General features: G+C 37.6%; 1 protein-coding gene across 1 annotated transcript in view; it reads right to left on the reverse strand.

Moving 5' to 3' along the window:
* Window positions 1–4,662: 4,662 nt before the first annotated feature.
* ITK (IL2 inducible T cell kinase) overlaps window positions 4,663–12,892 on the reverse strand; it is an 83,751-nt gene continuing 75,521 nt past the window's right edge. The window contains exons 16-17 of the mRNA XM_074212528.1: window positions 8,366–8,523; window positions 4,663–6,693 (exon numbers count right to left, since the gene is read on the reverse strand). Coding sequence (XP_074068629.1) covers window positions 6,622–6,693; window positions 8,366–8,523 — 230 coding nt within the window. The 3' untranslated portion in view covers window positions 4,663–6,621. The remainder of the gene's footprint in view (window positions 6,694–8,365; window positions 8,524–12,892) is intronic.

Genomic DNA, 12,892 nt, shown 5'->3' on the forward strand with positions numbered 1-12,892 from the left:
GTAGTTGTTGGGTCTCTTGGGTAGTATGTGGGCTTGGGGCCTCTTGGTCCCAGGGCCGGTGCTCTGTCCGCTGTGCCACTCAGCTACCCTACAGCACATTTTAGAAGAGGGACAGAGTGAAAGGATAGAGAAAAAACAATATATGGTAGTGGGGAGGAATTGATGGAGGGAATTACAATCAGCAACAACTGTGGAAAAATATGGAAGTAACTTCTGTGATGGTCTTATGATAAAGAATGTGATCCACCCAAGAAACATTTTTTTCTCTTTCTTTTACTTTATTTCTCATGAGGTTCTATATTTTTGTGGGGGAGGGAGTATTGTATTTACTTTTAAACAAAAATATTTTAGTAATGCATAAATAAAATCATATTAACAAAAAAAAACAGGAGGAATGGGAATTCAGGGAAGCATGGAGGGATTTGCATGAACTGGTGCTGAGCGGGATGAGCAGAACCAGGAGAATGCTGTTTACCCTAACAGCAACATGGGGGTGATCCTTGATGGACTTGCTCATTCCATCAGTGCAACAATCAGGGACAATTTTGGACTATCTGTGATGGAGAATACCATCTGTATCCAGAGAGGGAGTTGTGGAGTTTGAACAAAGACCAAAGACTATTACCTTCAATTTAGGAAAAAAGTTATCTTATTATGTAATTTTACTATCTCTTATACTTTGTTTTTCTTCCTTAAGGATATGATTTCTCTCTCATCACATTCAATTTAGATCAATGCATACCATGGAAACAATGTAAAGACTAACAGACTTCCTTCTGTGGGGGGTAGGGGGAGGGAAGCAAGAATATGGGGAAATTTGTAAAACTCAAAATAAATAAAATCTTTCCCAAAAAAGCTACATAAGATTATTATGATTATGATTATGATTATAATTATGATTATTGTCCCACTTCAAAATTTCTCCCAGATCATTCATTCATCAAGAATCCAGATGAGAAACATATGACTGGGTAAATTATAGGTATAATTGTATACCAGATTCCAGGCATTTCCACAGAATTCTCATACCAGGAATTTTCTTCCTCCTCATCTCCACCTCCTAGTTTCCCTAGCTTCCTTGCAGTAGGGAATTCACCTTCCGCAGGAAGACTTTCCTGGTCCCACTTAATTCTTGTCTCCTCCCACTGTTGATTTTCTTCAATTTATCCAATCTGTAATTTCTTTGTACATAGCTGTTTGTATGTTCTCTCTCCCATTAGACTATGAACTGCCTGGGAACAGGGTCTGTGTTCTACTTTTTTTTTTTATCTGTCTCCAGATACTTGGTAGGTTCATAATAGGTGCTTAAGAAGTGTTTATTGACTGATTTCCTAGAGAAGTTAGTGTAGTGTAGTTGCAATGTGAATTCGAAGACAGTAGGGAAGTAGGTTAAAATTCTACCTCCAAACGTTTTTAGTTGTGTGACAAGTCACTTAACATCTCTGAGGCTCCGTTTTCTCATCTGTATAATAAGGATAATATCTGCAGTTCCTACTTCACAAGATTGCTGTGAAGATCAAGTGAGATAAAGTATCTTACCTGCCAGCTATTATAGTTACAACATGTGTGGAAAACAGATGCTTTCTCACCCATGGCTAATGGTCCTTTGGCTAATTAAGTATCTCCTATGGAGTAGTAACTTATTAGTGGCTTAGGTTGTTTCTTTCCAAGTGCTGACTATTCGAGGTATTTTCCCTCTCATCTTCTATGCGATGAAATTCCAAACCTTTTTGGGAAAAAAAAAATCACTTACCTTTCCTTCTATATAGCATGAGCCTGAAATTTATGACCCAAAGGTCAAATTCAGGTCAATGAGTTAAGAATATTTCTTTATATATTTAAGTATAATAAAATTTTATTGAAAAATAGAGAAACCATCCTTAGCTCACAGTCTTACAGGTTACTAACTTCTGCTCTTTTGACTCAGTAATTTCCAGATCATTAAGTGCCCAGAAGCTAGTAAGTTTCTGACAAACCAATATAACTGTATATGAACCCACTTCTTTTTTCCCCTTAGGGGTCCCAGTTCTGACTGGTGGTGACTGATCAGTGATGCATTACAGCTTCACTGCTCTTTCACACAGAAGGTGAAAATCAATTATTAAAAGTGATGAACCTAGACCAGGAGCAAGGGACAATGTTAAGAGTGATGGTCCAGAGAACCTAGGTTCAGATCTCAGCTTTTCCTGTGTAATCTTGGCTCTGAACCTCTCTGGGCTTCATTTTCCTTATTTGCAAAATGGAAGCGTTGAGCCAGATGACTTCAAAGGTATCATCTATGTCTAAGTTTATAATCCTCAAGGGAATTTTTAAAAATGGATCCCATTAATTATATTAATTGACAGCAATTTTGTATGTGTCAGACCTTGTTCCAGATTCTGGGAATATAAAAATACCAGTAAAAAGAGTCCCTGTACTTAAGGAGTTTACAGTCTAATTGGAGTAGACGACACGTGCATGTATAGATATATTTAAAATCTATACAAGATTGGGGTTGTTGTTTTTCATTTTTTGTTTTCAAGTGATGCATAATTGTACAAAGATGTCAGTCTCACTCTCTCTTTCAGAGTTATCAAAGACCAGTGATAGGACAAAAAGTCAAGATGACCTTGGGTCCTGGCCAGGGATGTAGTAGATGACTTTGCCATCTTCAATGTCTGATCAAGCTCTAGGGCTCTACAGCACCTGCTTCAACTGACTTCTTAGCCAGTGAAATAAATTATTCTCATTTGCCCAAACTGCCTAAAGGAAAATCTTTACATGCTTAAGGAAGTCATCCTCCTAGTTCACTGAAATATTTGATTATCCTTAACCTAGTTTAGTTTATCTGCAGAGATGGTTTGACTAAAATATGGCTGCTGCAAAATAGATTGAGGAGATTTGGTAGTGGCACTTATAGTTGGTGGAAAAGGGGAGGTGGGGGTCTGGAAAGATTTCAGAAAAAGACCTGGGGGGAGCTATGTGGTGCAGTGGATAGAGCACTGGTCCTGGAGTCAGGAGGACCTGAGTTTAAATTTGACCTTAAAAACTTAATAATTACCTATCTGTGTGACCTTGGGCAAGTCACTTAACACTACTGCCTTAATAAATAAATTTTAAAAAGGAAAAAAGAAAGAAAAAGAACTGAACTTAGCTCTGAATAAAACTAGAGATCCTGAGAGAAAGTGAGAAGCCTCTGATTTCCTTATTAGTGGGCATCCAACATCTTTTTACAGCCTTCCAATGATGGATGCTCCCTGTTACAACCCAATTCATAATACTGTAAATATAATGTACTTTAACTGACCTTAGTTTTGCCCCATGAAGTTAAGTTTACAGTTTAATATCTCTTCAATATCTTTAAAAAATGTTGAAGGTGATGATCAGATTCCCTTATGTCTTCTCTTCTCCAAGATAAATATCCCCAATTACTACATGGCCTCAGTTTGCCTCAGTATCCATGAGTATCCTCTCTAGGTTGTCATTTGTACTTCCTAAAATGTGGAACCCAGAACCAGACACTGTACTCCAGATGTAATCTAACCAAGGAAGAAGTCTGATAGCAGGACTATCACTGTCTTTCCTTCTGAATACTATCCTACTAATTTGACCTAAAATTCTTCCAGTTTATTGGGTGGCTGCTATATCATACTGCTATCTGCTATTGGGCTTACATGTTCACAAAAGTCACTAAACCTTTTTCACACTTTTTCTAGACACATATTTCCTATTACATATTTTTGGAATTGATTTTTGAAGCAGTAACTTAATACTTGAACTTATTAAATCTTATTTTATTAATTCTTTTGTTTCAGTTTATCAAGATCCCATTTGATCTCAATTTTGGCATCCAACATGTTATCTATCCCTTCAAGCTTTATAACTTCCAATTTGATTGGGTAGGCATCTATGCTTTTATCTTCATTTCTGTTAAAATTATTAAGTAGTACAGGTATAAGGACAAAGGTCTCAGACTTTCCACTGGAGACCTCCCTCTTCATTGGTTTCAACTCATTTACTGATCCTTTGGGTCTAGTTAATTAGTCAATTTTGAACCTAAGCAAAATTTTAAGTTTTTATTTATCTCTTTAGGCTAAATCCAGGTGAGAGTTTTTTAATAGGTATGAAAATTTTGGTCAATCTATGTTTAATAGTTGAACTGAAAACTTACTATATACCAAATTCTATGCACCATAGCTACAGTGGGAAGAATTGTATTTATTGAACTTATTTCATGCTTTGTGCAATAAGAGAAAGTAACATTTATGGTACATTATTTCATTCCATCACTAGGTACAACTGTCTTCTCATAAATAACTCTAACTTATTCAAATATAAATATACATTCTCAAAGGAATATTGAAGGTCAATGCAAAATGAGACTAGAATTGAAAACTGATCTGACGGAGAGTCTCTTATTGAGACTCTGGAAACCATTCTCAGAGAAAAGAGCTAACAAGAAAAAAAATGGATTTGAAACATTGGATAGCTGAAGAATGAAATGTATCCACATGACCTATCAAACACAATAAATCTGCTCAAAAAACAAATAATCAAACAACATAACAAAAAGGATATTACAGAAAACAATAAGACCACCGGAATTATCAGTCCAGATGTTTCAATTCTAGGCTGAAAGTTTCAGAGGTAGTGGCAACTTCACCAATAAAACAAAATAAAACCATATATATATATATATATATATATATATATATACACACACACACACACACACACACACACACACACACACACACACACACACACAGAAGTTGTCTTAGTTGGGTGAGTAAAATCATTTACTCCCCTTATAACTATTAAGGCATCTGAATCTCAATTTAGTAAATATTCCATATTTTACAAAGTTTGCAAAGCATCTTAAGACATGGTTTAGTCATTTCTCAAATAACTTTTTCTGAATCATATAGAAGATTAAACCTATATTGTATTTGGTTGCAAGGTCCAAAAAAAGGCAGCAGAGGCTTTTTTCTCAAAGTCTACCTAAAAATAATCCTACCACTACCAATTAAAAAATCCAACAACATGAAAATCTGGAATTTTATATTCTCCTTCACTACAGAATTAGAAAGAGCAATGTTATAGCTTATACAGTAAATGGATTCTTATAATAATGCTGCTTGGCATGCAATTTTAGGGGGTCAAGCCATTGACCTATCAAACACCATTATTTTCCAAATGATCATTGTCTAATCATTTGTTTAGGAAGACTGATTAGAAAAAAGCTGAACTGTTAAGGATTGCTGGCAGATATTTTCCCTGTATCCACTTGGTACCTAATAAATGTGTGTTTAGGCTGCAAGAGGACTGGAACTGGGGTCAGTTCAAATGTGACCTCATGCACTTACAGGCTTGAGATCCTGGATAAATCATCTAATTTCTCTTAAATGAGATAGTATTTTTAAAGCACCTAGCACATTGTAGGAGTCTAATAAAGGCTTGCTTGCTTCCTTATTTGCATGTTTAACTAAATTGAAGGTAGTCAGATCAGTAAGAAGTAAATGATACAGAGTAGATGAATGGAAATTTCATTCTGGTTCACAGAGAAAGGATCACCTCCCATGGTCATCAGCTTATGAGGGACTGCAGGATTTCAAAAACTCTACTGATTTGTTCTTCTCTCTAGTTCTTAGCTTTATCTTTTTACTCTTGCCTTCTATCTAGGAAACTGGAATTTCTCACCCAACTGATAGTTTCCATTCACCTGTGTTTTGAGGGAGAATGAACTGACTTCTTGTATCCTCTTGGAACCTAGCTCTTGTGAACTTTGGAACCTAACCCTAACTTTAAACCTTTCATTTTGGTTTGCTCCTAGCCTGACTCATACAATGATTTGGCTGCCCCGATGGTAAGATTAGAGCAATGCAAAAAGCTCCAAGAAAAGTGCTGTGACCCATTTTTAAATGCACAATTTTTCCCCTGCTCAGTAAGGGAGGTAGGAGTTGTACAATCTCCTCTGAGCAGAGAGGTGCCAGTGTTACTAGCTACAACCGAAGCAAGATGCTGCTGAGCTCATGAGTGCCATGGCATAGTTCAACCTCCTCTGCATGTTGGCAGGAAGCTGTGGTTTACAGTAGTTGGGTCAATGTATTTGACACAGCTGATGCAACCCCCTCTTTCCTTATAGGGCTGGGTAGGGGAGTGTATGCTTGGCCTGCTGCAAAGCATGTAGACCTGGAAGCCTTTGAAAAATCTGGAACATGGAACTATTGAGTCTAATGAAAGGTTCATTTAGTCTGTGGAGTTAGAGTACAGCTTCCCCTCATCCCCCTCAGTTTCATACTCTGTCCCCAAGAAGTTCAAGAAATATCCAACAAAAAGCTTCCAGATTGAGGCTTGTCTTCCATGCTTGACATTAGTTAAGTGATGGGCTTCAGGATGGTAGCACCCTCTGCCTTCTTTTCTGGATTCCAATCTGGCTCCCCTAGCCTCCAGGCAATTCTCAAATCACTGCTTTCCTAGCAGCTCTGGAGCTTACTTACAGGTCTCATGGCCTTTAGAAAGGATTGGGATAATGCTCTGTGGAGGTAGAAATTCCCTGTCCCCACTTGGATGATTGCTGCTCAGGGTGTCACAAAGACCCTTAGTTAGAGCTTGGATATGGCAGTTCCCAAAGACCCTGGCTTAAAGTGCAGATTCAGCTATTTCTGCCAGCTGACACAGTAGGCTAGTGAAAGATGGTCTGTCTTCTGGTTTCTAGAGAGAAGAAGGAAAGCACAGTTGTGTGAATCTTCCTAAGAGACAAATCCCACAGCCCTAAGGCAGTGTTTCCCATTTTGTATCAGTCCAAGTCACAATTTATCAGCATGAACTCAGTCATTACAAATAAACAGGGTATGTGTGCATATACATACATTAAATAAAAACCCCTCATTCATAATTTAACTTTTTTTGAACCTTTAATTAGTTAAAGTCTCTTCCTTCTTGATCCCTCTGCTTTTCATTATTCCAGGATTATCTGTTGCTCTGTTTGGTTTCAACTTGGTTTTTCCTGCAATAAGCCCATTACTTCTAATCATATCACCATGCTGCTACCTCAAGTCTTGGTTACCACCTGCCTTTCGATCATCTCTCTCCTCTGCAAGATCAAACTCCTCTCAATGCTTTCCTTTCTAGAGGGCACTCCCAGATCACTGTATTTTACACTGGGGCTCTTCCTGATTTCAAATACATGGAATGAGATGCTCAGGTGATCTTGCCTCTCCCTTTCTATCTCCTTATGTGTAATATCTTCTTCCTTAGATAGTCAGAAACTTGAGGGCAAGAACTGTCTTTTTCCTTACTTGTATCACTAATTCTTAGTGTATTGCCTGTAGATGCTTATTGAATTGAACTGAACCGAATTAAAGAAAAGCAATTGACTAGACATTTACTTGTAAAATACCAACAAATTCTTGGGATCAGTTAGTAGCTATTTAGTTGAATAACTTAGAAATTCTTTGTCTACTTCCTTGGCAAGTAATGTGATCCCCTGTAGTCAAAATGATAATGAAAAGGTTCTGAAAGATTTTCATCAGAAAAAAATTCATCTATTCTACATTTCTAGAGCAGGAAATTTCATTAACTCAGACCTTTTGGAAAGATTTAAAAAGGAAATTCAAATTATTCAGAAAATTCAATTAGCCATATTCTGTCAATTCAGAGTAAAGGAGGGTTAGATGGATGGATGGATAGCTAGCTAGCTATCTAGCTAGATAGATATATAGATAGAGAGAGAGAGTTTACAAAGCAAGAGAGAGATCATACATCCTTTCTTTGTAAACAATCTTGTATTTCACTATTTTGCATTTAATTTACTTATCAATTTTCTTGTCTCCTCTATCAGAATGTAAATTCTTTGAAAAAAAGGAGATTGTTTCATTCTCTCTCTCTCTTTCTCTCTCTCTCTCTCTCTCTCTCTCTCTCTCTCTCTCTCTCTCTCAGTGTTATTAGTACCTAATACAAAGCTTGGACATAGTAGGCATTTAATAAATATTTGATTGCTATATACATACATGTGTGGAAGAGACTTCAAATTTTCAAGAATCTGTAATTTTATCATGAAGGATTCTCTTTCACTATGACAGTTCATAGCTACTCAATGCCTAAGGTCTTTGCAAATTTATGTGGTCAAAAAATTCCCCATCCTAAAGTCAGCCTAGGGAAGAGTCCTGAATTTATCTCAGCTGGTGCATAAATGACAGATGCTCAGTCTGTCGATTCTCTACTGCTCTGTACCACTGACCCACTTCCCATCAGGATAGTTTCCTGCTCAAATATGGCATCACCCAGTCATCTCTGTTATCTCTTTCTTTCACCTGAAAGTATTTTTCCTAGGGAAGAACTCCAAAATGACAAGGACTTGAAAATGGAGGACTCTCATACTGACCTCTTTCCAGCAATCATTCATGATCTGATAGATGGAAGGGGAGCATAGCCTAGGTTTATACAACCTATATCCAGTGCTGATATCCTCCACCACCTTGGTGTTGCTACTGTTTTCATAAGGTATTTTACCCTCGCTGAAGACTTCCCACATTAGGACTCCTACAGAAGGGAACAAGAATATTATGATTAACAATAACAACTTGTGATTCTTATTACTGGAGAGGTTGAGGTTGATGAGTAGCTTGAGATAGGTTTCTGAGGGGCAGTGAGGCTAAAGCTGATCAAGAGTCTGCACTAAGTAAAGCACTATCATTGTGAACCCCCAGAAGCAAAGAGCCCCTCACACTCCCTCAGCAGGGGTGAACTGACCCAGGGCCAAGATGGATCAAGACAAAATTCCAGACAAATCAATATCGCAATAAATTAGACCCAGGAGTAACTGTACTTAGAGTCTATGAGAAGGAAGACCCTGTCTCCAAAATAAAACACAAATAATATCCACCAAAAAAAAAAAGATGTAAAAATCACATAATCCAGGCTTCTGTCAGCTTGGGCTAATCATTCTTGGCCTTTAACAAATACCCAGAACTTAACATCTCTCAGGATATTCTTCCTTAGCTTCAATCATAGTAGCTCCTAGTAGGATTTAAGCCCATTTTTTTTTCAATCCACATAAACAGAACATATTTAGAGATTAGAAAAATCCACCTTCCTCTTTTCATTGAAGAGGTGGAGGGCTTTGGGGTGTGGAATGTTACTTACACATGCTATCAGACTTAACTGATGTGTTGGGAAGTTTGATTAAATTACATTAAAAATCATTGTTACTGGAACAGACTAGATGAATAGGGGTTCAGAAGTGAGCAGTATATTCAGAAATAAATGTGATAAAAAGGCAAAAAGCATCAATCAAACTTTTTTTAGTGTAGCATATTTGAAGAAAAACATTTGTAGTTGGCTTGTGCTTCAGCCCCCTTCTTCCCTTAGGATAATGCTGTGAGTGTCCATTTGTACAGTGCTTGCAGTTCAAGTCATACTAGCTGTGTTAGGGAGATTTATAAATATTATATTCATATTTTCTTTATTTTACAGATGCAGAAATAGATATTCAGAGAGTATATGGAAGATAAAATTCAGAACTGAGATTCAAACTAGATTTCCTGGACCAGAGTAAGTACAGTGCCTTTCTTTTTCTTTTTAACTGCATCATACTATCTCTCAGGTCTAGCCAGCATGGTTTTTATTTATTTTTTTATTAAAGATTTTACTTGAGTTTTACAGTTTTTCTCCCAATCTTACTTCCCCCCCCCACAGAAAGCAATCTGTCAGTCTTTATTTTGTTTCCACATTGTACATTGATCCAAATTGAGTGTGATGAGAGAGGAATCACATCCTTAAGGAAGAAACAAAAAGTATAAGAGATAACAAGACCAGACAATAAGATATCTGGTTTTTTTTCTAAATTAAAGGGAATAGTCCTTGAACTTTGTTCAAACTCCACGGTTCTTTATCTGGATACAGATGGTATTCTCCATTGCAGACAGCCCAAAATTGTCCCTGGTTGTTGCACTGATGGAATGAGCAAGTCCATCAAGGTTGAACATCACCCCCATGTTGCTGTTAGGGTGTACAGTGTTTTTCTATCTCACTCAGCATCAGTTCATGCCAATCCCTCCAGGCTTCCTGAATTCCCATCCCTCCTGGTTTCTAATAGAACAATAGTGTACCATGACATACATATACCACAGTTTGCTAAGCCATTCCCCAGTTGAAGGACATTTACTTGATTTCTATTTCTTTGCCACCACAAACAGGGCTGCTATGAATATTTTTGTGCAAGTGATGTTTTTACCCTTTTTCATCATCTCTTCAGGATATAGACCCAGTAGTGGTATTGCTGGATCAAAGGGTATGCTCATTTTTGTTGCCCTTTGTAGACAGCATGTTTTGATGGAATAAATACTGAATTTGGAATCACAGGGATTGAGTACATATCCCAGATCTGCCACTTAACATCTCTGTAACTGGAAAAGTCACTTAACTTCTCTAGATTTTTGTTCCCTGGTCTGCAAAATGGGAGGAATTGGACTTGATCATCTTAAAAGATTTCTTTCAACTCCAAACTGATAAATCTATTGCCTCTGTTGATTTTCTTATTGTTCCTTCTAATATCTGATCTTTTCTTCAAACCTTCTGCAAATTGCAAATGTTTGGGCTTAGAGTTAGCCCTGACCCTCTAAGATTAACTTGATTGGGTGAAGCTATGCTAATGCTGTCTTTCTAATATAATAGAAGAGCAAATATCTTGCAAATAGGTATTATAATTACTGACATACTGATTAACTACTATTGGGGATCAAAAGAAAATAAGATCTTATTTCTGTACTCTGGACAATTACATGGAGTTGGTAATATAGGAGACATACACATATATGTATGAATATGCATCTATCCATATATATATATATATATATATATATATATATATATATAAATTCAAGGTAACTAGCTCGAGGTAGCTAATGAGAAAAGAGAGCTAGATTTGTAATAAAAAATGTAGAAGTCAGAGAATCTACTTTAAAATCTTTATTCTGTCTCTCATTACCTGTATGACAGTGTAACTTCTCTGGTCCTCAGCTCTTCTGTAAATTGGCTGGACTAGCTCTAAATCTATGCTCTAAAAAAAAAAACAAATGAATTGTGTAGACCAGGGCTTGGCAAACTATAGCCCAAGAGTCATTTCTGATCCTTTGGTCTGTTTATGGTAAAGACAATAAATATTACAGAGGTCTGAGGGCAAAGTGAACATGCAGCACCAAAAATGAGATGCCATGACTTGAGCTGGGCTAAAGGCTAAAACTTAAGATAAGAAGAGCAAGAGGTGTAGGGGAGGTACTTCAAGCAAAGGGAGTATTAAGAACAAAAATCTCAAATGGGAAGGATTTGAAAAAGTATGACTATAGTTCTGATGTTACATAAAGAATGAGTAGGAGAAAATGATAGAGGGAAGACTGAAGTCATATTGATGAACCTTGACTTCAAGGTTAAAGGGATTGCTCTGAAGACTGGGGAGTTGCTAAAAGTTTTTGAACTGGGTGGCAGCATGTGCACAGTGGTGTTTTAAGAAGATTAATCTAGGGGCAGCTAGGTGGTGCAGTGGGGCAGCTAGGTGGCACAGTGGGGCAGCTAGGTGGCGCAGTGGGGCAGCTAGGTGGTGCAGTGGATAAAGCACCGGCCCTGGAGTCAGGAGTACCTGGGTTCAAATCCAGTCTCAGACACTTAATAATTACCTAGCTGTGTGGCCTTGGGCAAGCCACTTAACCCCATTTGCCTTGCCAAAAACAAAAACAAAAAACAAAAAAAAGAAGATTAATCTAGCAGTGGAGTGTAAAATGGAATTGAGAGGGGAAGAGTTTGGAGGCAGAGATCATTCATTTGGGAGGTGGTGAGAGCCCTGGTCTTGTTATATTGGGGCAAAGGAATCGATTAGACAAGCAGGCAGCAGAATCTAGACACCTTGTGTCTCAATGCCATGCAAACTGGGCTGACTGTAAGACAATGCAAACACTCAGAACAATTGGGTCACTAGAGTATTTGGATGCTTCTCTGAAGGATCACTCAAAGCAGTGGTAATGAACTGAGACCCATCCCACTCCCAACACCCACAATAGTCCTTATCATCATGATCTAAAGGCATAGATAAACCATCTTGAAGCTCCAATATGAGAAGGGAAGGGTTTCTAGTTCACTGAGCTCTCTTATATGTATGTCAGTGACACTGCTTATACCATATAAATTAACATTTAATATTTTATTATTTTCTGTGCTATATGTCATCTGAAACAAAATTATACTCTTGCTCATTTAGAAGGAGTCACTGCACTGAATTCCAATCTATGACTGTGATGCTGGGTTCTCAAAGGCAGTGCCAGAGGGCATGATCCTTCCAAACCACAAAGGCTTTGATTACAGACTTGGTGTCAGACTACATGATTGTCATATGAAGATCAGGGTAGCTAAATTAGAGAAAGTTTTATAACAAGAAAAGTAACATTCCTATGGTTTGTTGACCTATTTTAATTCATTTGATCCTCACACCAACCCAATAGAGTAGGTCTTATTATTATTCTTCACTTTGTTGTTCATCCTTCATTTTTGAAGAGGACCAGTGACATCATTTAGTGAAATCTTGACTTGCTTGTGAATTGGATTTAACTGAGGCAGAGTTATGCTAAGTTGTTAGCCTCACTTTCTCTCCCAGAGTCATCAAAGTCCAGAGGCAAGACAAAAATCAAGATAACTGATGATGTCCCAGGTTATATGGGAAAAACAGGGCATCTTTGGTCAAGTTCTAAACACTCCACAGAGCCTGCTCCATCTGCTTTCATGGCCATTGGAACAAGTTGTTCTCATCCGCCCATTCACGTTTCACATACTTGAGGTAGATACTCCCCCTCCCCCTCCTCCAACTCACAGATGGTTTTCAGTTACCCTCATCCTGGTTTAACCCATCTGTCAAGATGGTTTT

The sequence above is a fragment of the Macrotis lagotis genome, chromosome 1 (assembly GCF_037893015.1).
Source record: "Macrotis lagotis isolate mMagLag1 chromosome 1, bilby.v1.9.chrom.fasta, whole genome shotgun sequence".
NCBI lineage: Eukaryota > Metazoa > Chordata > Mammalia > Peramelemorphia > Peramelidae > Macrotis > Macrotis lagotis.